The 26,196-nt window shown below is 35.9% G+C and overlaps 1 protein-coding gene across 4 annotated transcripts in view; it reads left to right on the top strand.

Moving 5' to 3' along the window:
* LRBA (LPS responsive beige-like anchor protein) overlaps positions 1 to 26,196 on the top strand; it is a 728,899-nt gene that overhangs the window by 326,597 nt on the left and 376,106 nt on the right. For 3 of the 4 annotated variants that reach the window (XM_033402948.2, XM_033402953.2, XM_012535502.3), the window contains exon 37: positions 20,208 to 20,374. In XM_033402948.2, coding sequence (XP_033258839.1) covers positions 20,208 to 20,374 — 167 coding nt within the window. Of the gene's footprint in view, positions 1 to 13,535; positions 13,688 to 20,207; positions 20,375 to 26,196 lie in introns of those variants that run through there. The other variant, XM_033402962.2, reaches the window with a different exon arrangement.

Genomic DNA, 26,196 nt, shown 5'->3' with positions numbered 1-26,196 from the left:
AGCCATTTTTTCTTTATTCTGTTGCTCAAAGCATGGACATAGGCTTTTCTTTTTCTCATTTGTAGGCCTAGCAATGATAGAAGGACATCACAGTGCAGAAAGGGAAAATAAAACTCATTATTGAATATTGCATCTCCTAATTCATAGGCCATGCTCTTGCATAGGAGGTTTTCTCTTGATTTTTTCTTGACCTCTGTCTCTCTTATCCCTTCACCCGGTTGCAGGGGCTTGTTCAGTTTCCCCACATAGGCATCTCCTTTGACCACATTCCTCCTCTTTTTAGTCCAGGCCCATTTGCCTCCAGTCTTAGAATGAAAAGAATGTTGGTTCTTAGTAAGTCCAAGGTTTGCCTTTATCCTTCCTCTGGTTGATTGACAATGGGACCATCAAATTCCTTAAGGGAAAGTCTCACCCCAGTTTGTCATACATGTTCTGGTATATCTTCCACACCTGGACTCTGCAATCATAATATTTCTCAGTATATTTCCAAAGTGTGCTGTATTCATTCTGGAATGCACTATTTTTAGAGATTCTTCTAGGATGTGCTTTAACTTGTCTCACTTTCTATTTTAGCTTCTTGATACTGGCCAGATTAAGAGCTAGGCTCATGACATTTTCTGCTGTCAGTCTTCTGTGGGTAACTTTTGAACAGAAAATATGCATACCTACACAGGGCCCATGTATACATGCACTTATTTTTAAAAATCATATCTTTTAGAATTATATGTGAAGCTAAAGAAGCTATCATTGTTGGGGCAAAGGAAGACCATTCTAAAGTAAGCTGATGTTTCTGCCCTTGTTTGAAAATTATAAGTAATGCTTCTCTAGCTTCAAAAAACAGAGCTATATTACTGGGCACTCTGTTAAAGTTAGGAAGCTAGAAAAAAGCAAAGGAACTATAGCACAGTTAAAATTGAATTCATACCTATGAGCAGTGCTGATCAAATTAAATCCAAACTGAAAAATATATTTTTCTTCATTATCTTCTCAGTGTATTCTGATAATATAAAATATATTCTTGATAGAGAACTAGATCTCTTACTGCTGTTGAAAACTCTCTTCTAAGAAAAGGTCTGAATATACTCCTTATAGATAGATCAAGTCTGTATTTAAGGTTTCAATTTATGATATATCCTAGTTATCTTAACAGTTGACCAGATCAACTATTTATATGTTAAATGATTTATAAAAACCTTTGCGGAATGATTTTTTTAATGAAGGAAATGGGTAAAAATACATTAGGCATCCAACGAAGATATAAACAAGCGTGTATTGTTGTACTTAAAGAGAGAGCTCTGGTAATTACATGTCTTGTTCTGTTATTCTTATTTAAAACTACAGTCTTTTTAAAATATTTATTTTATTTCTTTTCTTTATTTTTTTGGGTCCGTCGGGTTTTAGTTGCGGCATGCGGGGTCTTCCTTGAGGCGTGTGGGATCTTTTCGTTGTGGCATGGGCACTTCATTGTGGCCAGTGGGCTTCTCTCTAGTTGTGGCGTGCGGGTTTTTCTCTCTCTAGTTGAGGCGGACGAGCTCAGTAGTTGTGGCACGCAGGCTTAGTTGCCCCGCAGCATGTGGGATCTTAGTTCCCTGAGCAAGGATTGAACCCACATCCCCTGCCTTGGAAGGCGATTTCTTTACCACTGAACCAGCAGGGAAGTCCCTCTTATCTTTAATTTTTTTTTTTTTTTTTTTGACTGCATTGGGTCTTTGTTGCTGCAAGCGTGCTTTTTTTCTAGTTGTGGCCAGAGGGGGCTGCTTTTCATTGCGGTGCGCATGCTTCTCATCGCAGTGGCTTCTCTTGTTGTGGAGCACGGGCTCTAGGTGTGTGGGCTTCAGGAGTTGTGGCACACGGGCTCAGTAGTGGTTGTTCGTAAGCTCAGTAGTTGTGGCTCGTGGGCTCTAGAGTGCAGGCTCCATAGTTGTGGTGCACGGGCTTAGTTCCTCCACAGCATGTGGGACCTTCCTGGACCAGGGCTTGAACCTGTATCCCCTGCATTGGAAGGCAATTCTTAACCACTGTGCCACCAGGGAAGTCCCCTCGTATCTTTACTTTTAAGAAAGGTTTTTATTTTAGATGTTCTCTTTTTTTTTTTTTTTTGCCTTCTTATTTTGCTATATTTTATTTTTTCTATCTTAAATGAGCCCTTTCTTCTTGGTGAACAGTTACATAGCCTGTAATTCCTTTGTGAAACCCTCTCTGGTTCTGAATAGTTCTTTCTTGTTCTTTCCAAACACACCATGAATATCTTTCTTAGCAGGTATCTTATATTCTAATTATATTTTCTCCTATATCTCTCAACTACATTGAGATGTTGGAAGAGAGGGACTGTTTGCTGTATAGTTGGTTAACTTCATGACTGAGTCTACAGTAAGTGTTGGGTGTTAGTATATATGCCTGTCAGCCTTCTGATTATTTCATGTCTCTTCTTATTGGATCCTTATGAGAAGCACATCACATTATGTCCTTTTTATATGAGGAAACTGAGGCATAGGGAGATTAAATACCTTGCCTGAGCATGAATGTGTCAGAGCCAAGATTTAAAGTCAGGTTGTATGGCTCTAGAGTCTGCTCTTAACCACACTGGTAACTATGGTTTTTTAAAGAATGAATTAATCATGTTTTGAGTTTTTGGTTTTCATGCTTGTTCTTGAACTACTTTTATTTGAAATTTAAGCATAAGACTTACCTATTTGTAGTCGTAGTAGTGTGTGTGTGTGTGGGTGTGTGTGTGTGTGTGTGTGTGTGTGTGTGTGTGTATACATATGTCTCCTTTTAGTCTAATACAAGTAAGACACCCTAGTTTTGTATGCTTTTCAAAGAATCTAATGGTTAGCTAGATATGTTGAGTTAAAAGATTATAGGATTTACTTAAGATATCCAGCTCTTGTGCAGATTAGCAAAAAGTAAAGTTTAAAAGATTAGAACTTCTCTCTCTCCTTCTCTCTCTCTCTGTATATGTGTTTGTGTATAATCATATAATGTTATGCAAAGATATATTTGTCTCATATTACGATTTTTTAAAACAAAATTATTTGAGTTTAACCCTATTTAAATTTCATGTTAATTTTGTTGATCACAGATTCTAACCACATTTTACTTTATCTACCAAGCTGATGTATGATGTATGCAGGCATTGTTAAAGAAATCAGTTTGTCTTTATGGAAAGTGTTTTGTTATCTACTTAAGAATTTTGTGATTTTCATTGTTAATAAGTAACTCTAATGAAGTAATGAAATAATATAAACAATGTGTGTACAATTGACATACAAGTGGAAACTGTAGCCCTCTTCTTAGTGTTGACTTTACAAATATGTAAAAGCTTCTAAAACAAATTTTTTATTATCTAAAGTAAAATATTAGAAGTTATATTAATCCTCAAATTATTTAAAAATACTGTTTGAAGTCTGCAGTTGTAGAGATAAGAACCCAACATATTGTATCCAGTGCATTAAAACAATGAGAAATGGAAGCGATACTTTGATAAGTGTTCTGCCTGTTTTAACCTTGAATGCTATTATCGTGGGGATGATGCTATATCTGTTTCATTGGCGTAGCCTTTTTCACGCTGAGAGAAATCAATACTTTGAGGCATTGGATGACAGAGGAATCACTTTAGAATTAAAGGTGGCTGTCACACATTGTCATTGGCTGACTTTCGTTGGCTATTGAGGTTTTTAAGCTTTCATTTTTCTAAGTCTTTTTCAGGAGTCTTTGTAAGATTCCCGAGGACAACTTTTTTTTTTTTTAATGATTAGTCTTTACATCTGAGTTGAGATCAAGTACAAAGACCTCCAAAATTGCAGTATTGAAAAGCTTCTTAATTTGTTGTCCCTTAGGTGATTTCCCTTTTAAATCGTTTACAATGAGACAAGTAATTTATAGTGTAAGTGATTTTGAGATAAAGTGGGACATAAGGTAGTACTGTTAAAAGTGTTTACCAGAAGGTATAGTTAAATAAAAATACAGTACTCTGTGTGTAGCCGTGAAAAAGAATGAAGATAGAACTATATGTCCTGACATGGAATGATGTATAGTTTGATTCTGTTTATATAGGCACTACATCTTACTGTTAACAGTGACTACCTCTGTAGAAAACAATTAGCCAAACAGGGAGGAGGTGGAAGAGAGAACTTTCTTTTTATTTCATATAAGTCATTACCTTTTTATTTGAGTATAAGTTTGTTTTAAAAACGGAAACACAAAACTTGTAAAACCAATACATTTCAATTGCTTAATTAAAATTAAATGTTACTAAATTAGGCGAAAGGGTTATATAATATTTAAAAGATTTTAGCCTTGAACTATTTTTGTTTTAAATTTTATTTATTTTTGGCTGCGTTGGGTCTTCATTGCTGCTCACGGGCTTTTCTCTAGTTGCGGCGAGCGGGGGCTACTCTTCATTGTGGTGCACGGGCTTCTAATTGTGGTGGCTTCTCTTGTTGCAGAGCACAGGCTTTAAGTGCACGGGCTTCAGTAGTTGTGGCATGTGGGCTCAGGAGTTGTGGCTTGCAAGCTGTAGAGCACAGCCTTAGTAGTTGTGGTGCACGGGCTTAGTTGCTCTGCAGCATGTGGGATCTTTCTGGACCAGGGCTCAAACATGTGTCCCCTGCATTGGCAGACAGATTCTTAATCACTGCGCCACCAGGGAAGTCCCCTTTAGCCTTGAACATTTTAACTGGAATTTATTTTTATTTCACAATATTATGCAAATTTCATGAAAATTCGCTTTATAACCTGTTCCTCTTAAAATATACTGCAATTTAACTCTAGAAGAAATGTGCATTTAACATTACCTCCTTTTCCTGATGCTGAAAGAAAGTGATTGTGAGAAGCCTTGTATACATGCTCCATTAAGCTAAATTATGTCATTTTATGAAATGACTTATTTGCTTCTGTTTTTTCTTTCAACACTTAAATATTTTTTTATCATTGTAATTTCTTTTTCAGTTTTTGAACTTTATATAAATTGAATCAAAGTTGGTTTTGTCTGGCATTTTTGGTTCAACATTATGTTTGTGAGATTCATTTGATTTGTTTTCCTATTTCATTTTCAGTGCTGTATGGTATTCTGTTATATTAGTAGAGCAGTAGTTTTTCACAATCTCTTCTGCTATTGATTGGTAATTCAGTTGTTTCCCATTTTTAACTGTTATGAACAATGCTGCTTTGAACATTTTATAGTCTTTTGATGTACACGCTCATATATATCTGTAAGGTGGACTTAACTTGACTGTAAAGTATTCATGTTTTTAGTTTTAATAGATACTGCCAAACTCCCTTGCAAAAGCATGTAACACTCCCAACATCAGTGTATAGCTGTTCTCATTACTCCAAATTTTCATTAACAATTGGTTACCACTTTTAATTTTAGCATTCTGGTAGTTGTGTAATAGTAATTCATTGTGTTTTATTTTGGATTTCATTTACAAATTCAACTGTACATCTTTTCTCCTGCTTGTTATGTATTATCTTTCTTTTTTTTTTTTTGCGGTATGCGGGCCTCTCACTGTTGTGGCCTCTCCCGTTGCGGAGCACAGGCTCCGGATGCGCAGGCCCAGCGGCCATGGCTCACGGGCCCAGCCACTCCATGGCATGTGGGATCTTCCTGGACCGGGGCATGAACCCGTGTCCCCTGCATCAGCAGGCGGACTCTCAACCACTGCGCCACCAGGGAAGCCCTGTATTATCTATTTTTTATTGTACTTTTATGAAGTACCTGTTTATCTTTTTCCCAGTTTATTACTTATATGTCTTACTGGTTATCTGTCTTATTGATTTATAGGGGGTATTTACCTACTTGGTATATGAGCTAATTTTTTCAATAAGAATTTTTTAACTATGTTCTTCTCAGTGCCTTGTCTATTCATTTTTAAAAAACTTCTTAAATATAATTTATTGAATAAGTATAGTTCATACGTAATAAAATACACCTGTTTTAAATATACAGTTTGATGAGTTTTGACAAGTGTATATACCTTTGTAACTGTCATAATCAAGATATGGAAAATTTCTGTCATCTCAGAGAATTCCCTTGTGATTCACTGTGGTCAGTTCCTCTCCACATATACATACCCAACCCTAGGCAACTGCTCATCTGGTTTCTGTTATTATAGATACTTTGGCATGGTATACAATTTCATATAAATGGAATTACATAGTAGTTAACTCAAATTTCTGGATTGTTTTTGTCAGCATAAAGTTTTTGATATTAATCCACATTGTTGTGTGTGTATCACTCCTTTGTTTCATTTTATTACTGAGCAGTATTACTTTGTTTACCCATTCATCTATAGGTGGATATTGGGTATTTCCAGTGTTCGGGTCTTATGATTAAAAGCACTATGGGCATATTCATATAATACATTTTTGTGGAAATATGTTATCATTCATTTTGAAGAAATACTTAGGATTGGAATTGCTAGGTGCTGTTGCAAGTTTATATTTAGGCTTAGAAGAAACTGCCAAACTATTTTCTAAAGTAGTTGTAGATTTTATACTTCATCTGGCTAGTTGGTAGTTATGAGAGTTCCATTTCATCCACATCCTTGCCAGTGTTTGATATTGTCAGTCCCTGTAATTTCAGCCCTGCTAGTATGTATATAGTGATAGTGTATTGTGGATTTTATTTAAATTTCCCTACTGACTAAGCATTTTTTCACATACATATTAGTCATTTGTATATCTTTTGTAAAATGTCTGTTCAAATCCTTTGTTTATGATTTTAAATTTGTTTGTCTTATTGCATTGTAGGAGTTCTTTATCCTGTAAGGAAATCCTTTGTTAATTATATGTATGGTGAATATTTTTTCTCATTGCCTTTTCTCTTGCATTTTCATTTTCTAAATGGTGCCTTTTAAAGAGCAGATTTTATAAATTTCGATGAAGTCTAATTTGGCAGTTTTTCTATGGTTATGATTTTCTTTTATGGTTTCCAGTCTAAGAATTTCGGTCTAGGTAATCTCTGCCTACACCAAGTTCATCAGATTTTCTGCTACTTTTTTTTCTAGAAGTACTGTAATGTTATATGTAGATCTTTGATTCATTTTGAATTAAGCATTTTTTGTATGGTATGAGGTGAAGACAAATTTATTTCTTTTTTTTTTCCCCTGTGAGTGGCTAGATGTTTTAGCACTAGTTGTTGAAAATATTCTTTTTTTCATTTAAAAACCTATGCTCTATTGATTTCTAATTTTTAGTGTGATTCAAAGAGTATAAAATTCTACAATTTCACTTCTCTTTTGTAAAATTGTTTTGCTATTATTGTTTTCTTTTTTGTTCAGGTATATTTAGGACTCACCTTGCCAATTTCCATAGGAAGTCCTGCTAAACTTTTAATTAAGATTGGGTTGAATCTATAAAATCAATTTGAAGAGAGTAGATATTTTTAAAAACTGAATTTTTATGTATTTATTTATTCACATTTTTATTAGCGTATAAATGCGTTACAATGTTGTGTTAGTTTCTGCTGTAAAACAAAGTGAATCAGCTATATGTATACCTATGTCCCCATATACCCTCCCTCTTGAGCCTCCCTCCCACCTTCCCTATCCCATCCCTCTAGGTCATCAAAAAGCACTGAGCTGCTCTTCCTGTGCTATGCAGCAGCTTCCCACTAGCCATCCATTTTATATTTGGTAGTGTGTATATATGTCAATGCTACTCTCTCGCTTCATCCGAGCTTCCCCTTTCCCCGTGCCCTCAAGTCTGTTCTGTACATCTACGTCTTTATTCCTGCCCTGCCACTAGGTTCATCAGTACTGCTTTTGAAAATCCCATATATATGCATTAGCATATGGTATTTGTTTTTCTCTTTCTGACTTACTTCACTCTGTATGACAGACTCTAGGTCCATCCGTCTCACTACAAATTATGCAATTTCATTCCTTTTTATGGCTGCGTAATATACCATTGTATATATGTGCCACATCTCCTTTATCCATTCATCTGTTGATGGACATTTAGGTTGCTTCCATGTCCTGGCTATTGTAAATAGTGCTGCAGTGAACATTGTGGTACATATATCTTTTTAAATTACGGTTTTCTCAGGGTATATGCCCAGTAGTGGGATAGCTGGGTCATATGGTAGTTCTATTTTTAGGTTTTTAAGGAACCTCCATACTGTTCTCCCTAGTGGCTGTATCAATTTACATTCCCACCAGCAGTGCAGGAGGGTTCCCTTTTCTCTATACTCTCTCCAGCATTTATTGTTTTTTTTTTTAACATATTTACTGGAGTATAATTGCTTTACAATGGTGTGTTAGTTTCAGCTTTATAACAAAGTGAATCAGCTATATATATATATATATATATATATACACACACACCCACACACACACACACACACACACATATATATATATATCCCCGTATCTCCTCCCTCTTGCATCTCCCTCACACCCTCCCTCTCCCACCACTCAGGGTGGTCACAAGCACTGAGCTGATCTCCCTGTGCTATGTGGCTGCTTCCCACTAGCTATCTGTTTTACATTTGGTAGTGTATATATGTCCATGCCACTCTCTCACTTCGTCCCAGGTTACCCTTCCCCCTCCCTGTGTCCTCAAGTCCATTCTCTATGTCTGCATCTTTATTCCTGTCCTGCCCCTAGGTTTTTCAGAACCATTTTTTTTTAGATTCCATACATATGTGTTAGCATACAGTATTTGTTTTTCTCTTTCTGACTTATTTCACTCTAGATCTATCCACCTCACTACAGATAACTCAATTTTGTTTCTTTTCATGGCTGAGTAATATTCCATTGTATATATGTGTCACATCTTCTTTATCCATTTATCTGTCAGTGGATACTTAGGTTGCTTCCATGTCCTGGCTATTGTAAATAGAGCTGCAGTGAACATTGGGGTACATGTGTGTTTTGAATTATGGATTTCTCCGGGTGTATGTATAGTGGGATTGCTGGGTCGTATGGGAGTTCTATTTTTAGTTTTCTAAGGAACCTCCATACTGTTCTCCATAGTGGCTGTATCAATTTACATTCTCACCTACAGTTCAAGAGGGTTTCCTTTTCTCCACACCCACTCCAGCATTTCTTGTTTGTGGACTTTTTGATAATGGCCATTCTGACAGTTGTGAGGAGATACCTCATTGTAGTTTTGATTTGCATTTCTCTCATGGCTAGTGATGCTGAGTGTCCTTTCATGTATTTGTTGGCCATCTGTATGTCTTCTCAGGAGAAAAATCTATTTAGGTCTTCTGCCCATTTTTGGACTGGGTTGTTTGTTTTTGTGGTATTGAGCTGCATGAGGTGGTTATATATTTTGGAGATTAATCCCTTGTCAGTTGCTTTCTTTGCAAATATTTTCTCCCATTCTGAGGATTGTCTTTTCATCTTGTTTATGGTTTCCTTTGCTGTGCAAAAGCTTTTAAGTTTCACTCAGTCCCATTTGTTTGTTTTTATTTCCATTTCTCTAGGAGGTGGGTCAAAAAGGATCTTGCTGTGGTTTATGTCATAGAGTGTTCTGCCTGTGTTTTCCTCTAAGAATTTGATAATGTCTGGCATTACATTTAGGTCTTTAATCCATTTTTAGTATATTTTCGTGTATGGTGTTAGGGAATGTTGCAATTTCATACATTCAATTTTCATGTACCTGTCCAGTTTTCCCAGCACCACTTATTGAAGAGGCTGTCTTTTCTCCACTGTATATTCTTGCCTCCTTTATCACAGGTAAGTGACCGTATGTGCGTGGGTTTATCTGTGGGCTTTCTGTCCTGTTCCATTGATCTATATTTCTGTTTTTGTGCCAGTACCATACTGTCTTGATTACTGTGGCTTTGTAGTATAGTCTGAAGTCAGGGAACCTGATTCCTCCAGCTGCATTTTTCGTTCTCAAGATTGCTTTGGCTATTTGGGGTCTTTTGTGTTTCCATACAAATTGTGAAATTTTTTGTTCTAGTTGTGTGAAAAATGCCAGTGGTAGTTTGATAGGGATTGCATGGTGTCTGTAGATTGCTTTGGGTATTAGAGTCATTTTCACAATGTTGATTCTTCCAATCCAAGAACATGGTATATCTCTCCATCTATTTGTATCATCTTTAATTTCTTTCATCAGTGTCTTATAATTTTCTGCATACAGGTCTTTTGTCTCCTTAGGTAGGTTTATTCCTAGATATTTTATTCTTTTTCTTACAGTGGTAAATGGGAGTGTTTTCTTGATTTCACTTTCAGATATTTCATCATTAGTGTATAGGAATGCCAGAGATTTCTGTGCATTAATTTTGTATCCTGCTACTTTACCAAATTCATTGATTAGCTCTAGTAGTTTTCTGGTAGCATCTTTAGGATTCTGTATGTATAGTATCATGTCATCTGCAAACAGTGACAGCTTTACCTCATTTTTCCCGATTTGGATTCCTTTTATTTCTTTTTCTTCAGTGATAGTTGTGGCTAAAGCTTCCAGAACTATGTTGAATAAGAGTGGTGATAGTGGGCAACCTTGTCTTGTTGCTGATCTTAGTGGAAATGGTTTCAGTTTTTCACCACTGAGGACGATGTTGGCTGTGGGTTTGTCGTATATGGCCTTTATTATGTTGAGGAAAGTTCCCTATATGCCTAGTTTCTGCAGGGTTTTTATCATAAATGGGTGTTGAATTTTTTTGAAAGCTTTCTCTGCATGTATTGAGATGATCATATGGTTTTGCTCCTTCAATTTGTTAATATGGTGTATCACGTTGATTGATTTGCGTATATTGAGGAATCCTTGCATTCCTGGAATAAACCCCACTTGATCATGGTGTATGATCCTTTTAATGTGGTGTTGGATTCTGTTTGCTAGTATTTTGTTGAGGATTTTTGCATGTATGTTCATGAGTTATATTGGCCTATAGTTTTCTTTCTTTGTGACATCTTTCTTTGGTTTTGGTATCAGGGTAATGGTGGCCTCATAAAATGAGTTTGGGAGTGTTCCTCCCTGTACTATATTTTGGAAGAGTTTGAGAAGGATAGGTGTTAGCTCTTTTCTAAATGTTTGAGAACATTCTAACATTTGCCTGTGAAGCCATCTGGTCCTGGGCTTTTGTTTGTTGGAAGATTTTTAATCACAGTTTCAATTTCAGTGCTTGTGATTGGTCTGTTCATATTTTCTATTTCTTCCTGGTTCAGTCTCAGCAGGTTGTGCATTTCTAAGAATTTGTCCTTTTCTTCCAGGTTGTCCATTTTATTGGCATAGAGTTGCTTGTAGTAATCTCTCATGATCCTTTGTATTTCTGCAGTTTCAGTTGTTACTTCTTCTTTTTCATTTCTAATTCTATTGATTTGAGTCTTCTCCCTATTATTCTCGATGAGTCTGGCTAATGGTTTATCAATTTTGTTTATCTTCTCAATGAACCGGCTTTTAGTTTTATTGATCTTTGCTATCGTTTCCTTCATTTCTTTTTCATTTATTTCTCATCTGATCTTTATAATTTCTTTCCTTCTGCTAACTTTGTGGGCTTTTTGTTCTTTTTTCTCTTTGCTTTAGGTTTAAGGTTAGGTTGTTTATTTGAGATGTTTCCTGTTTCTTAAGGTAGGACTGTATTGCTGTAAACTTCCCTCTTAGAACTGCTTTTGCTGCATCCCATAGGTTTAGGGTCATTGTGTCTGCACTGTCATTTGTTTCTAGGTATTTTTTAATTTCCTCTTTGATTTCTTCAGTGATCACTTCGTTATTAAGTAGTGTATTGTTTAGCCTCCATGTGTTTGTATTTTTTACAGGTCTTTTCCTGTAATTGATATCTAGTCTCATAGCGTTGTGGTAGGAAAAGTCACTTGATACGATTTCAATTTTCTTAAATTTACCAAGGCTTGATTTGTGACCCAAGATATGATCTATTCTGGAGAATGTTCCATGAGCACTTGAGAAAAATGTGTATTCTTGTTTTTTTGGATGGAATGTCCTATAAATATCAATTAAGTCCATCTTGTTTAGTGTATCATTTAAACCTTCTGTTTCCTTATTTATTTTCATGTTGGATGATCTGTCCATTGGTGAAAGTGGGGTGTTAAATTCCCCTCCTATGATTGTGTTAGTGTCGATTTCCCCTTTTATGGCTGTTAGTATTTGCCTCATATATTGACTTGCTCCTTTGTTCTGTGCATAAATAGTTACAATTGTAATATCTTCTTCTTGGAGCGATCCGTTGATCATTATGTAGTGTCCTTCTTTGTCTCTTGTAATAGTCTTTATTTATTTATTTTGCAGTACGCGGGCCTCTCACTGTTGTGGCCTCTACCCTTGCGGAGCACAGGCTGCGGACACGCAGGCTCAGCGGCCATGGCTCACAGGCCCAGCCACTTTGTGGCATGTGGGATCTTCCTGGACCGGGGCACAAACCCATGTCCCTTGCATCAGCAAGCAGACTCTCAACCACTGTGCCACCAGGGAAGCACCAATAGTCTTATTTTTACAGTCAATTTTGTCTGATATGAGAAGTGCTACTCCAGCTTTCTTTTGATTTCCATTTGCATGGAATATCTTTTTCCATCCCCTTACTTTCAGTCTGTTTGTGTCCCTAGGTCTGAAGTGGGTCTCTTGTAGACAGCATATATACGGGTCTTGTTTTTTTATCCATTCAGCCAGTCTTTGTCTTTTGGTGGGAGCATTTAATCCATTTACATTTAAGGTAATTATCGATATGTATGGTCCTAGTCCTATATTCTTAATTGTTTTGGGTTTGTTATTGTAGGTCTTTTCCTTCTCTTGTGTTGCTTGCCTAGAGAAGTTCCTTTAGCATGTGTTGTAAAGCTGGTTTCATGGTGCTGAACCCTCTCAGCTTTTGCTTGTCTGTAAAGGTTTTAATTTCTCCATCAAATCTGAATGAGATCCTTGCTGGGTAGAGTAGTCTTGGTTGTAGGTTTCTCTCCTTCATCACTTTAAATATGTCCTGCCAGTCCCTTCTGGCTTGCAGAGTTTCTGCTGAAAGATCAGCTGTTAACCTTATGGGGATTCCCTTGTGTGTTATTTGTTGTTTTTCCCTTGCTGCTTTTAATATGTTTTCTTTGTATTCAATTTTTGACAGTTTGATTAATATGTGTCTTGGCATGTATCTCCTTGGATTTATCCTTTATGGGACTCTCTGTGCTTCCTGGACTTAACTATTTTCTTTCTCACATTAGGGAAGTTTTCAACTAGAATCTCTTCAAATATTTTCTCAGTCCCTTCCTTTTTCTCTTCTTCTTTCGGGACCCCTATAATTCAAATGTTGGTGCGTGTAAGGACCCAGAGGTCTCTGAGACTGTCCTCAATTCTTTTCATTCTTTTTTTTTTTTTCTGCTCTGTGATAGTTATTTCCACTATTTTATCTTCCAGGTCACTTTTCCGTTTTTCTGCCTCTGTTATTCTGCTATTGATCCCTTTTAGAGTATTTTTAATTTCCTTTATTGTGTTGTTCATCATTGCTTGTTTCCTCTTTAGTTCTTCTAGGTCCTTGTTTAATGTTTCTTGCCTTTTCTGTATTCTATTTCCAAGATTTTGGATCATCTTTACTATCATTATTCTGAATTCTTTTTCAGGTAGACTGCCCATTTCCTCTTCATTTGTTAGGTCTGTTGGGTTTTTATCTTGCTCCTTCATCTGCTGTGTGTTTTTCTGTCTTCTCCTTTTGCTTATCTTACTGTGTTTGCGGTCTCTTTTTCGCAGGCTCCAGGTTCGAGGTTCCCATTGTTTTTGGTGTCTGTCCGCAGTGGCTAAGGTTGGTTCAGTGGGTTGTGTAGGCTTCCTGGTGGAGGGGACTAGTGCCTCTGTTTTTGTGGATGAGGCTTGTTCTTGTCTTTCTGGTGGGCAGGTTGTCTGGTGGTGTGTTTTGGGATGTTTGTGGCCTTATTATGATTTTAGGCAGCCTCTTTGCTAATAGATGGGGCTGTGTTCCTGTCTTGCTAGTTGTTTTGCATATGGTGGCCAGCACTATAGCTTTCCGGTCATTGAGTGAAGCTGGGTCTTGGCGTTGAGTTGGAGATCTCTGGGAGATTTTCGCCATTTGATATTATGTGGAGCTGGGAGGTCTCTTTTGGACCAGTGTCCTGAAGTTGGCTCTCCCACCTCAGAGGCACAGCACTGACTCCTCCCTGGAGCACCAAGAGCCTTTCATCCACACGTTTCAGAGTAAAAGGGAGAAAAAATGGAAAGAAAGAAAGAAAGAGGATAAAATAAAGTAAGATAAAATAAAATAAATTTATTAAAATAAAGAATAATTGTTAAGAAAAAAAACAAAAAAATGGACAGAACCCTAGGTCAAATGGTGGAAGCAAAGCTATACAGTCAAAATCTCACACAGAAGCATACATATACACACAAAAAGAGGAAAAGGGAACAAAATATGTATATTGTTGCTCCCAAAGTCCACCTCCTCAATTTGGGATGATTCCTTGTCTATTCAGGTATTCCACAGATGCAGGGTACATCAGGCTGATTGTGGAGATTTCATCAGCTGCTCCTGAGGCTGCTGGGAGAGATTTCCCTTTCTTTTCTTTGTTTGCACTGCTCCTGGGGTTTAGCTTTGGATTTGGCCCCGCCTCTGTGTGTAGGTCGCCTGAGGGCATCTGTTCTTCACTCAGACTGGACAGGGTTAAAGGAGCAGCTGATTTGGAGGCTCTGGCTCACTCAGTCCAGGGTGAGGGAGGGGTTTGGATGCGGGGCGAGCCTGCGGCGGCAGAGCCCTGTGTGACGTTGCACCAGCCTGAGGCGCGCCCTGCATCCTCCCAGGGAAGTTGTCCCTGGATCCCGGGACCCTGGCAGTGGCGGGCTGCACAGGCTCCCTTAAGGGGAGGTGTGGATAGTGACCTGTGCTCGCACACAGGCTTCTTGGTGGTGGCAGCATCAGTCTAAGCGTCTCATGCAGGTCTCTGGGGTTCGCGCTGATATCCGAGGCTCACGCTCGCTCGTTTCTGGAGCTCCTTTAGGCGGCGCTCTTAATCCCCTCTCCTCGCGCATCAGGAAACAAAGAGGGAAGAAAAAGTCTCTTGCCTCTTCGGCAGGTCTGGACTTTTTCCCGGACTCCCTCCTGGCTAGCCGTGGCGCACTAGCCCCCTTCAGGCTGTGTTCACGCTGCCAACCCCAGTCCTCTGCCTTAATTGCTTTTGGAAAAAAAATCGATTAAGGTGATATGTTTTTCTCCTTTTTTTCTGTTTTATAGTGAATTATACTGATTGATATTTAAATATTAAACCAGCTTTGTATTTCATAGATAAACTCTACTTCATCCTGATGTATAATCCATTTTATAGGTAGTATTTTGTTGAAAGTTTTTGTGTTTATTTGGGCAAATTATACTAGTGTTTAGTTTTATATTCCTTTAATGCAAAATTGGATGCACTGTATTCCTTAGCTTCTGTCATCTGATTTTAATATTTGTATTATTTCTTCCTTCAGTATTTAATATTTTCTAATATAAAATTGAAAGCGATAAATTTTATTTTAAATGCTGTTGTGGCCAAGTCCCACAAATTTTTCTAATTTTCCTTCTGATTTCATGTTTTTTCCATATTTTGTTACTTGGAGATGAATTGCTTAATTTCCAATTATTTTGGAATTTTTCATATTTTTTTCCATTTTTATATTCAGCCAAAGAATCAAAAGGATCTATTTCTGTATCTCTTTTTCTGCGTGAGTTCCTCTTTAGTAGTTTGCCTTTCAAATTCCCATCTTACATTCTCAATAAACATCTTTATTCTTGTTTCACCTGTAAAAGCTGTAGGAGAAATATACTTTCTGGGTCTTGAAAATGTCTTGAGGATATTTCGGAAATAGCGTATAATCTGAGTGTATCTGGCATATAGGATGGATAGACAAGCATGTAAAAGATTATATGCCATGGTAGTGAATTATAAGAAGGCCACGCACACACAGATCTAGCTAGTAAAATTTGGTTCTAATTGTTTGATATTTTAGACAATCATGTTTTTTTTGAGGATGGGGTATATAAATATATCTGTGTTTTACCAAGGTAAATTCTTCTAGGAACAATTCTGGGACTGCTCATAAAATGAGAGAAGATTATTTGAAGAGCTGAGTTGTGAGTGAATAAAGATCTACGTTAGGACAGTGATAAGAGTGGTTAAGAGGTTTTGCTAAGTGTAGTGGTGGGATATGAAGTGCGGGAACTTGAGAAGTCACAGATGACAGAAATAGAAAAGCTTTCCCTTTTCAGTTTAATAGCATGTTTCGGATAAAGGTGGTAGGTTCAGTTTTGTACATTTTTAATTTTAGGTACTTATTGAATGATTGAAGACTATCCTACAAATAGAATTGTGGGTTTGAATTTAGGAAAACAGCTGTGTTAGATACGAAAAATTTGACAGCTAGATCTAAGTTGATAATAATAGATGATATGGGAGTGGATGATATTGCCAGGGGACATATGACAAAGCCTTGAGAAAATGCCAGCATACTGGGAAATGATGCAGAAAACGTCTGACCACCAAGAATGGTGATCACAGTGATAGCAGAAGGATAATAGAAAAATCTGCTTAATTTTAAGTTCACTCCTCTCTGAGCTTTCATAAAAAGGACACATAGTAAACTTAGGTAGAGACGTAGCATCTGGAAGGAAAGACTGAATGTGGTATTGTCTTCATTTCTTTATTTACATTTAAAGAGCCAGAATAGTTACTTGAATTATAAATGTTCAGTCTAAATTGTTTCTCTCTTTATTTTCACCCTGCGAGTAAGTGATTTTTTTTTTCAAAACTAGGTGTATTTATCTTATATTTTATTAATTCTATGCTAATAAATCTTAGATTTCTTTAGCAATAATCAATTATATTTGAATTAGTAGTTTCCAAGATGCTTATTTCTTTTGTTTTTAAGATTCAGATTTTTGGGGGTTATTGTTGTGACGTCTTATTACTTAGTTTATGTGTTGCTTAAAATAGGAATATAGAAAAGTTGATGTAAAGTAAAATTGAATGCAAGTACTAGACCTGGCCCTTGATTTTATTGATAGATGGTACATTTTGGCAAGGTCTCTTGGGGTACCTCCAAAGTTTAAACACAAGCACACACACACAAATATATACTCCTTCAATAAGTAACGTGTGTTTGATCTTGAAGCAGAATTCCTCATCTGTACTTGACTTTGAGTGATATGTCATATGTTGAATTTGTTATTGGTTTTTAATAAGAATATATTCAAATTCCATTTTTAAGTTTTAAAGAATAGATACAAGTTCAGTATATCTTTACAAAACATTCTTGTTTGGTTTCCTTTTATCATGTTTTAAGGTTACATGTGACTATAATGTTCCACAGTGAGACAGAGATTGATAATCAGGAAAGAATAGCCCTTTAATGTGATTTATATCTATAGATTTTATGTCAGATATGAAAAGTTGCTGTTTAAATTGTAAAGGAGGATCCATTAAGGAACACTTTAAACCATTTTACTATTTAACATACCTTGAACTCTTCTTTATAGAATTATGCCTTTTAAAGCAAACTTTAGTTGCTTACCAAATGTTTGCAAAATATGATTTGATAAAGTTAAATTATTCTAATATTAATAAAATACAGAAATAATAGCCTTTAAAATAGTACATTTAATATGAAGGTATGTGGTGTTTCAGGGGAGTATAGAAGCCAGTTATTTTCTAATATCCATCAGTAATTTTAATTTCCTCTTGTCAGGTAAGGTTAGACAAGGGTAGACTATGTATATAGTAGGGAATGGTGAAGGTATAAAAATTCTTCAGATGTCTCCCATTTTGTCCTGTTGTCCTATTGGTTTCAGTGTATGGTTGGGTTAGATGTGAAATAACCTGTAGGTTGTTGCCTAGTTCTGGGATGAATCTCTGAAAATATCACATAGCAGTTGACATTTTTGTTACAATGGAATCATTCCCTAGTTATCTTCACTTAAACTACTCCCCTTCAAGTATTTATTAATCATATTTTCTTTTATTTGCTCAAATCATATTTTTGACAAACTGAATTGTCCTATGGTTTGGCTCAGTCTTTTTAATGTACTGTCCAGCATTTGCCTTTAATTTCTTATAAATCTAATTTCTAACATGATTTATTTTCTTCATATCAGTGTTTAGGTAAAAGAAGTACTTTGCCTTTACTAGTGTACAAAAACTAACCTCTTAGAGGTTGGCCAAAATCTTCCAATTGTACAATTCCTAGAGCTAATATAATCCTCTCATTGTGCAGATGAAAACAGTTAGACCTGGCGAGGTAAAGTGAGTTAGTTGCCCAAGACTGACAAGAGATACTACCAAGGATGATGCTTTAGTCTGGTTTTTGATTTGCTTCCCAATCTTACGTTTATTCATATGCATATATAATATATATTCATATATATTGAATATAATATATATTATATGATATGTGTGAAAGGGACTTAAGCATCTGCAAATTTTGGTATTCGTAGGGGTCCTGGATCCTATTCCCCCCACCCCATAGCAAGGGACTACTGTACTTTTATTCCCACTTCCCTCCTCACAATCTGTAAGGAGTGAGGATTCTCCAGGGCAAAGGCTATCAAGCTAAGTCAACTTTTTATCCCTATAGCCTAGTGTTTTGCACAGACTAAGAGATATTTGATTCCTTATGCATGTACATAAACACCATATCAGTTGGGCTGCTTATGGTGTTAGGAGCAGAAAACCCACTTCACACTGGCCTTCAATTACTGAACAGGAGCTTACAGGTTCTAGTAAAAAGTCTTAGGAAAAAAAGAAAGGTCTCACAGAAAGTATAAAGGTAGGCTGGTCTTTGATCCAGAAGTTCATGATTCCATTTGGAATAAACTCTTACTCTTTATTTCTGTAATTCTCATAGCTCTGCTACCTTTGGGTTTTGGCTTCATCCTCAGGCTTGCTTCTCTCCTACAGAAAGAGCTTTCAATACTCCTGGAATTATGTACTTCCTGTTTTACACTGTAAGAGGAAGGAAGGAATTACCCAGCAAAACTTCTGACCTTTCCTCTTAATTGTACCAATTAGATCAAGTGCTGTTCCCTTAGACAGTTTGTCAGTGTGGGTGTGATTATTACTCTCATTGGTTTAGGACAGTTAAGGCCCTCTCTTATTGCAGGGACAGTGCTGGGGATGGTGTATGGCAACAATCTATCTAAACTGTTATACAGTAGGAAAGGGCTCCAACATCAAATTTTTATTACTCATCATAGGTTGTGTATACATGTGGATGTATATGTGAGCTTTCATTTGGAGCTTAAGGGAAAGGATCCCAATAGACTCTGTGACCAGAATTAAGTTTACATTAATTGTTTTTTTAATTTTAAACAATTAACTAGGTAGCATAGCACCATAAACATGACACCACAAGTGTCTGAATTCCAAAAGAAAAGAAATAAGCAACTTGGAAACTAGTGATTGTATTGTACTGAGTATTGCTAAAGAATCCTAAAATTTTTTGGCAAAATTGATATCTAAGAAAGTACTTTTCAAGCTTTAATGTATAAATCACCTGGGGATCTCATTAAAATCCAGATTTTGATTTAGTAGGTATGGAGTGGGACCTATAATTCTGCATTTTTAATAAGTTCCTAGGTGATTCTAGTGCTGGTGGTCCATTTTACAGAGCTGGGGTTTAAAAGACCAAACTGTTTTTGTCATTTTCTAAAGGTGTTGAGAACCAGCTCAGTTTACTGTTGCAGGCCACCAATGTCTCTTTTCTGGACTTCTGCAGTAGCCTCCCTCCTTAACCCTCTTGTCCCACTACAATCCATTCTCTAAATGGAGCTTATAGTGATCATTTTAATATGTAAATCAATCACGTCACTTCTGTAATTAACCTTCTGCTGGTATTCCATTGCATCAGAATGAAATCTAAACTCTTTACCATAACTACACTGTACTAAATGATGCAGCCCCTGCCTGCTTCTCCAAACTCATTTCATACCACTCTTCCCTTTATTCACTTTGCTTGAGTGCTTTGCAACCGCCCTTCATGCTGCTTGTAATGTGGACCCTGCATCTTCACATGACTGGCTGCTTCTCTTTATTCAAGTCTCTGCTTAAATATTAACCACTTCTGAGTGTATCTTATGAGTGACTTCAGAGAAATAAATTCTTGGGGGATTGTTGTAATGAGAGTAGATCACCAACTCTGTCAATTCAGTTAAAGAGTGATGTAAAAGTCACTTTAAAGTTTTGGTTGGTTCAGTTCATATTAGAGATTATTTCATAATGCATGTAAAGGGTTTGTTTCCATATTTTTATAGTATTAATAGATATTTCTTTTTCCTATCCAAGTCACTGTGTGCCCAGTATTCAGCAGACAGACGAGAAGATGAGAAGATGTGTGATCATTTGATAAGAGCAGCCAAATATCGAGACCATGTGACAGCAACTCAGCTAATCCAGAAAATTATCAACATTCTCACAGACAAGCATGGAGCCTGGGGAAATTCTGCAGTGAGGTAAAGTTATACCTTTAGGATTTGGCCACTGATTTTCTGTAGAAGTCCTTGGTTTAGATAAATGGCTTTGGATATGATCAAGGCCAGATGAAGAACAAAGTAATTTACTTTTGTATTTTATCTTCTGCAATGAATTTAAAGCAAAGGGGAAGGAGAAAATCAGTATGGCTATAGTTATGGATCTTTGTGGAAATTTCAATTCCCTTCAACTACTTCAAAAAGAATAGTTGCTCATATATTTATTTATTTTGAAGTGAACTGTTAAGGGAAGTAGTTAGTGTAAACTGCTTTTACTAGTTGCACTTATATCTGAATTTATACAATTACAATACTTTATTTAAAGAAACTATTCCCTATTTTACACTTTTGAGTTTTTAACACAAATTTGAAAACATAATAATATGTGTTGTTTTCTTGAGTTTTGTTGCAAATTACAGGGCTATGATGAAACAATACCATCTTTAAAATTTTATTTACTACATCTACCTCCTTTTAAGATTACCAAACTGAACGTGCAATTTTTTATTCTAATTTTAGAAACAAAATATTTACTTTCTAGGACTAAGGAACTTAGATAAATCATAAAATTTAGTCTTTTTGGAATATTTTATTCTACAAGTCTTAGGAACATGTTTTGACTCATTTAAGTAATGTTAATGAAAAAGTTCTTTATTTTCCCATTAGAAAGATATTTTTTAATTCCGCATTTCTGCATAACTTTTTCTGGAAGACAACAACCACAAAAGAAAACAGCAAATTACTTGTATATTATATATAGGCGTAACTGGTTTCTGCTTGTGTTTTAAGCAATTCACGTGTCTAGCAGACATCAGAGTCTAGTTTTAGAGATTTTCCAGTAAACAGAAAAAGATTTTAGTTTTTTTTTAAGCTGAACTTTAAACTAGTTGAGTTGAAACCTATCTGATATGGGTTGTTTTTGTTTTGAGTACAAGTATTCACTAATATAGAGTAGATATGTCTCATCATGCTTATTGTGAAGAATACTTAAATAAAATGAATTACGTTTCTGGGCATATCATTTTTGGTGTTCAGAGGAAGGAATGCAGGTCAAGGTCTTGAAGGCAAAAGGACTGAGTAAAAGCAGAAACCATGTTTGTTTGTTTGTTTTAATTACTGTTCCAGCTGATCTCAGCTGCAAGAATGGTCATGGGAATGACATGAATTACTGGGTCAGGGCTCTCTAGTGCCTTATATTGCAACATGTAAAAGCCTATGGGTGTGTGTTTGGAGGGGACTGGGGAAGGGGAGTTGTATTGAGGATTTTAGAGTTTCCAGATACTTTAATGTAACAGATTTGTTACAGTCATTTTGACAGCTGGTACTGAATAAATTAGAAGATTACTTTGATGTACAGTGCTTGGCACATACTGGGAACTAAATATGTGTTTGTTACATTTTTTTTTTTAGGCTTAAAATTTTTGTTTTTGACCTAAAGGGAGTTTTACAATTTTAAAATGAAAGCCTTTAGGCAACTTATGCCAAAGGGGTCATTTTTATAAGATCAAAATTATTTCTCGTGATAGCTATACCATTGTATAGCTCAGTATACCTGTGCTGTCAACACGAAAGTGTTTTTCTGAAGTGATTTTGGTGTAATAAAGTATCTTGGAGAACTAAATGGACTGTGAAATGTATTTGTCTAGAAATAATTAGTGTTTCTGTAATAGAGTTGTTCAAGGGTTCGACTCTATTATTCTATAAAGCCAGAAAAAATTGAATTCTGAAATTTTAATATTTCCCCAAATTTACAGAACATTTTTTACTTTTTTACTCTTGAGTAAAAACAGCTGTCAAACTGTTTTCTTTTAAATGTGTACATTTTTAATTAAGAGCAACAACAAATGATTCATCATTGAAAGGAAAATTAATATTAGTGAATCGATATTTTCCTCTTTATAGATCTCATAACTTAACTTAGATTTTATTAAAAACAATGCTTAGCAAAGCACATTGCCTCCATGCTGATATTTTTGTCGTTGTATTTAGTTCAGTGTCACATTCAACTGTTACTTATTTGGAATACCTGGTTGCTCCCTAATGCCTTTAATACAATTATCTTAAAATAGACCTTTTCAGTATTAATTCCAATTAGAGTGGATTTCTAGACCTTGGTGCCCTTTTTTAGGAAGCTGTGTAAGAAAATGTAGTTGATAAAACGTATGCTGACTTACCATTCTTTGAGAGTGGTTAACTATTCTGATTTCCCTTGTATGAGGCTTGCATAATCAGCTTGTAAATTATGGACATGGTTATAATAAATGAGACTAACACAGTGTACTTTGTTCTTCACTTAGCATAATTCTAGAAAACATAAATGGCATTAGAGAGAAATCAGAGTCATACTGTAGCTATAATGCATTTAACTATCCTAAGCCTGTTAAAAGAAATATGCACAATGAGCAAAATTCTAGTAAAGAGGATTAAATTATTTTAAGTATAATTCCTTTGTGTTTTATCTTAAGAATTATAGTAGCATTTTGTCTTATAAATTCAATCATATTAGAATATATAGAAATTTCATTTGTGGCATTTTTTATTTTGACCCTCCTTTGGAATCCACATAATTTCCTTGTAGCCATGGCTATGTAGGCCTAATACTTTCCCATTAATGTCATTTGTTTTGTTTCACTATTGATGGCTTTTCTAATGCCACACGATCAGCCGGCTGCAATCCTGGCAGCTGGCCTGGGATCGGCAGTGGTTTTAATAAATCACAATCAGACCCATGCCATTACATCAATATTTTTAGTCAATTATAGAGAAGGTCAGGTGCTACATTCAGTATAGGAGCCTCAGCATGTGGCATTTGAGAAACATCTGGTCCTGCAACAAAACTGCAAGCTGGGGAAAAAAGAATCCAATTTATCCCATCTAAAGAGACCAAATGAAATCTGCTGCTTTATGGATAACACAATGATGATTATAGCCATTTTGAACATGTTATACTTGCTAGACTTAATACCCTTTATAAAGACATATTCCCAAAAGTTTCCATTCAATAAAAACTGAAAATGAAAATATTATTTTCTCAGAAGCAGATGGGAATTGTTGTTTCCTCACAGCAGGCATCTAATATCTTTTGACACCTAGTGACCTGCCTGAATGCAATTTGTGTCTTAATATTCCGCTTATACCAGCTTTTGCCACAAGAGAAAGAGAGAGGAGCTCTCTCTTTCTCTCTCTCTCTTCTTTCTTTGATGCCTAGACTATTGCATTGGCAGGTAAAGAAAGTATTCCTCCCTTAGAGCTCTTATAACTGTGTGCCCTTCACTGTCATTGCATTTTTTCAAATGCTTAGAGATTTCAGGAAATAATGGGACAGACAAGTACCTGTTCATCCATACATTACTGTCACCTGGAGTGAGGCTCAGGTGAAAACAGAGGGAGCTTGATAAGAATAGTGGAATAAGCAAGAAAGAGGCCACAAATGAACAGAGTGGCAGAAGTAATTTTTTTCCGGTGCATGGAGCAGGCATTGTGTTTATTTGGGTCAGGAGACAAATCATCTTTCATGTAGATGACACCTGGTAAAGTGGCTGAATGTAAGAAGGATGAGGAGAGATGATGGAGAACACTGGATGGAAGTCTCAGAGGACATACTACCCTTTTCTCATATCGTCCTTCATTGCATTCTAATAGGCTGACTAATGTACCATGGAAATTCGCTCTTGGTATTAGTCCGGGAAAGAAGGTGGTTCTCTTCTTCTCTGAAAAATGCATGGATAGAGCTAGAAACATAAATTATCTTAGAAGTAATAAGGTTTAGGAGTTTCTAAGAGAATCTCTTATCAAGATTCTTGAATGCTTTTGATTAGTTTAGGAGACTGTATTTAGGTTTAGATTTCTGCTGCTTTAAGAAACTCCATTTCAGATTGCTTGAATGTGTTCTAATGGATGCCCTCAAGCTAGAGGCGTCTCTTCCTGAAAGACATTCATCTTTTTTCTGTGTCACAAGCTTGCCGGTAAAATCTTTGTGATGCTCTCTCCAATTTTTCTTCAGTAAATCAAATCTTCCTTCTTTCAGAAAGATGAATGCTGTAAGGTTGGAGTGTTATAAAAAAAAAAATCAATGCAGGCAAAATTGAAACAGTATGCCTCTGTATTGATTGGCCTTGTGAAATCGAAACTAACAGCTTTGTAACTGTTCCAGTGGACAGTTAGCTGACCTGTAATGGGCAAACTATCAATATTAACATTACTATTTTATCTTGTACTATGTCATTTTAAAATCCAGAGTCCAAGGAAAGGAAAGGCCTAAAGAATTTTTAATCTTTGTAGGAAATATCCCATTTTCTTTTTATATACCATTGTTTGAAGAAAGCAGTAGCTAATGTACTTGACCTATAAAAAACTAAGACTAGGGCAGTGTTGGTTTTATATCAGTTACTCTTTTTAAAACACAACAACAACAAAAAAAAAACTTTGATTTTTTTGAAAATAATTTCTGATTAAAAAAATTTCGCTGGTGCAATTTAATATTGAACTCATCTTTTTGGATGTGTTTCCCGTTTCAACGGAAGTGTATTATGTCTTTTGAAAACATTCTTCATCTCCAATTTTTTATTAAGTAGGCAATACCAGTGAATTTCTAGAGAAATTAAAGTGCTAATACGCTTTCCTTATCAAGAGTTCATTTTAGGCATTTGATTTCATTATAGTACATGGGTAATCAAGCAGATCTCTAGTCATAGGTATAATATACCCAATCTTATTCTTTCAAATGCTTTTGTTTTTATTCCTACCCACCCCTGGGAGCTAGTAGTTGACATCAATACAAGCACCACTCATTGCTCTCTCTGGAGCTTTGATGATGCTAGAAATTCTTTATAACCAATCCCGACAATAACATTGTAAGATGGCTTAATAAACTGAACATTTTTTCCATTTACCCCCTCCTTGTTCCCTTTCTTAGAAAGGAAAGAAAAAAATCAATAGCTTACAAAACAAATGGAAGAATCTATGGAGATGTCAGTTAAAGAAAACAGATGTATTTGAAAGTGTTTACATGAAAAGAATAGTTTCAAACACTAAGCACATTAAATACCTATGCCCAGAACATAATGAGACTTGTTCATGTTCTTAGTTTTGTGATAAGTTGATATTTTTTTAAATTTATTTTCTTACTGAAGTATAATTGATTACAATGTTGTGTTAATTTCTGCTGTACAGAAAAGTGACTCAGTTATCCATATATATACATTCTTTTTTATATTCTTTTCCATTATGGTTTATCACAGTATACTGAATATAGTTCCTTGTGCTATACAGTAGGACCTTGTTGTTTATCCATCCTATATATAATAGTTTGCATCTGCTAACCCCAAACTCCCGGTCCGTCTCCCCCCGCCCCAGCTCCCTCTTCCCCTTGGCAACCACAAGTCTGTTCGCTATGTCTGTGAGTCTGTTTCTGTTTTGTATATAAGTTCATTTGTGCCATATATTAGATTCCACATATAAGTGATATTATGTGGTATTTGCCTTTCTCTGTCTGACTTTACTTCACTCAGTATGATAATCTTTAGTTGCATCCATGTTGCTGCAAAGAAATTTCTGGTATTGTGTCAGTACTGAGGAGCAGTTCTTTTTCCCTCATATTTTATGGCCACGGTGTAGTTGTGTTATATAGTTATACATGCTTATGATACAACTTTTATTATTAGTCAAATCTAACAGTACACTGAATGACTTATTAGAAATGTATGACTGTTATGTTTTGTAAATCAGTGATGCTGAGTATATGAGAATTGAATTGCTATATTTTCTAATAATGTAAGGCAAAAAATACATAATTTTATAGGCAA

This window comes from Orcinus orca, chromosome 4 (assembly GCF_937001465.1).
Source record: "Orcinus orca chromosome 4, mOrcOrc1.1, whole genome shotgun sequence".
NCBI lineage: Eukaryota > Metazoa > Chordata > Mammalia > Artiodactyla > Delphinidae > Orcinus > Orcinus orca.
The sequence above is the reverse complement of the archived record's forward strand: the minus strand, read 5'-3'. Positions and strand labels throughout refer to the sequence as shown.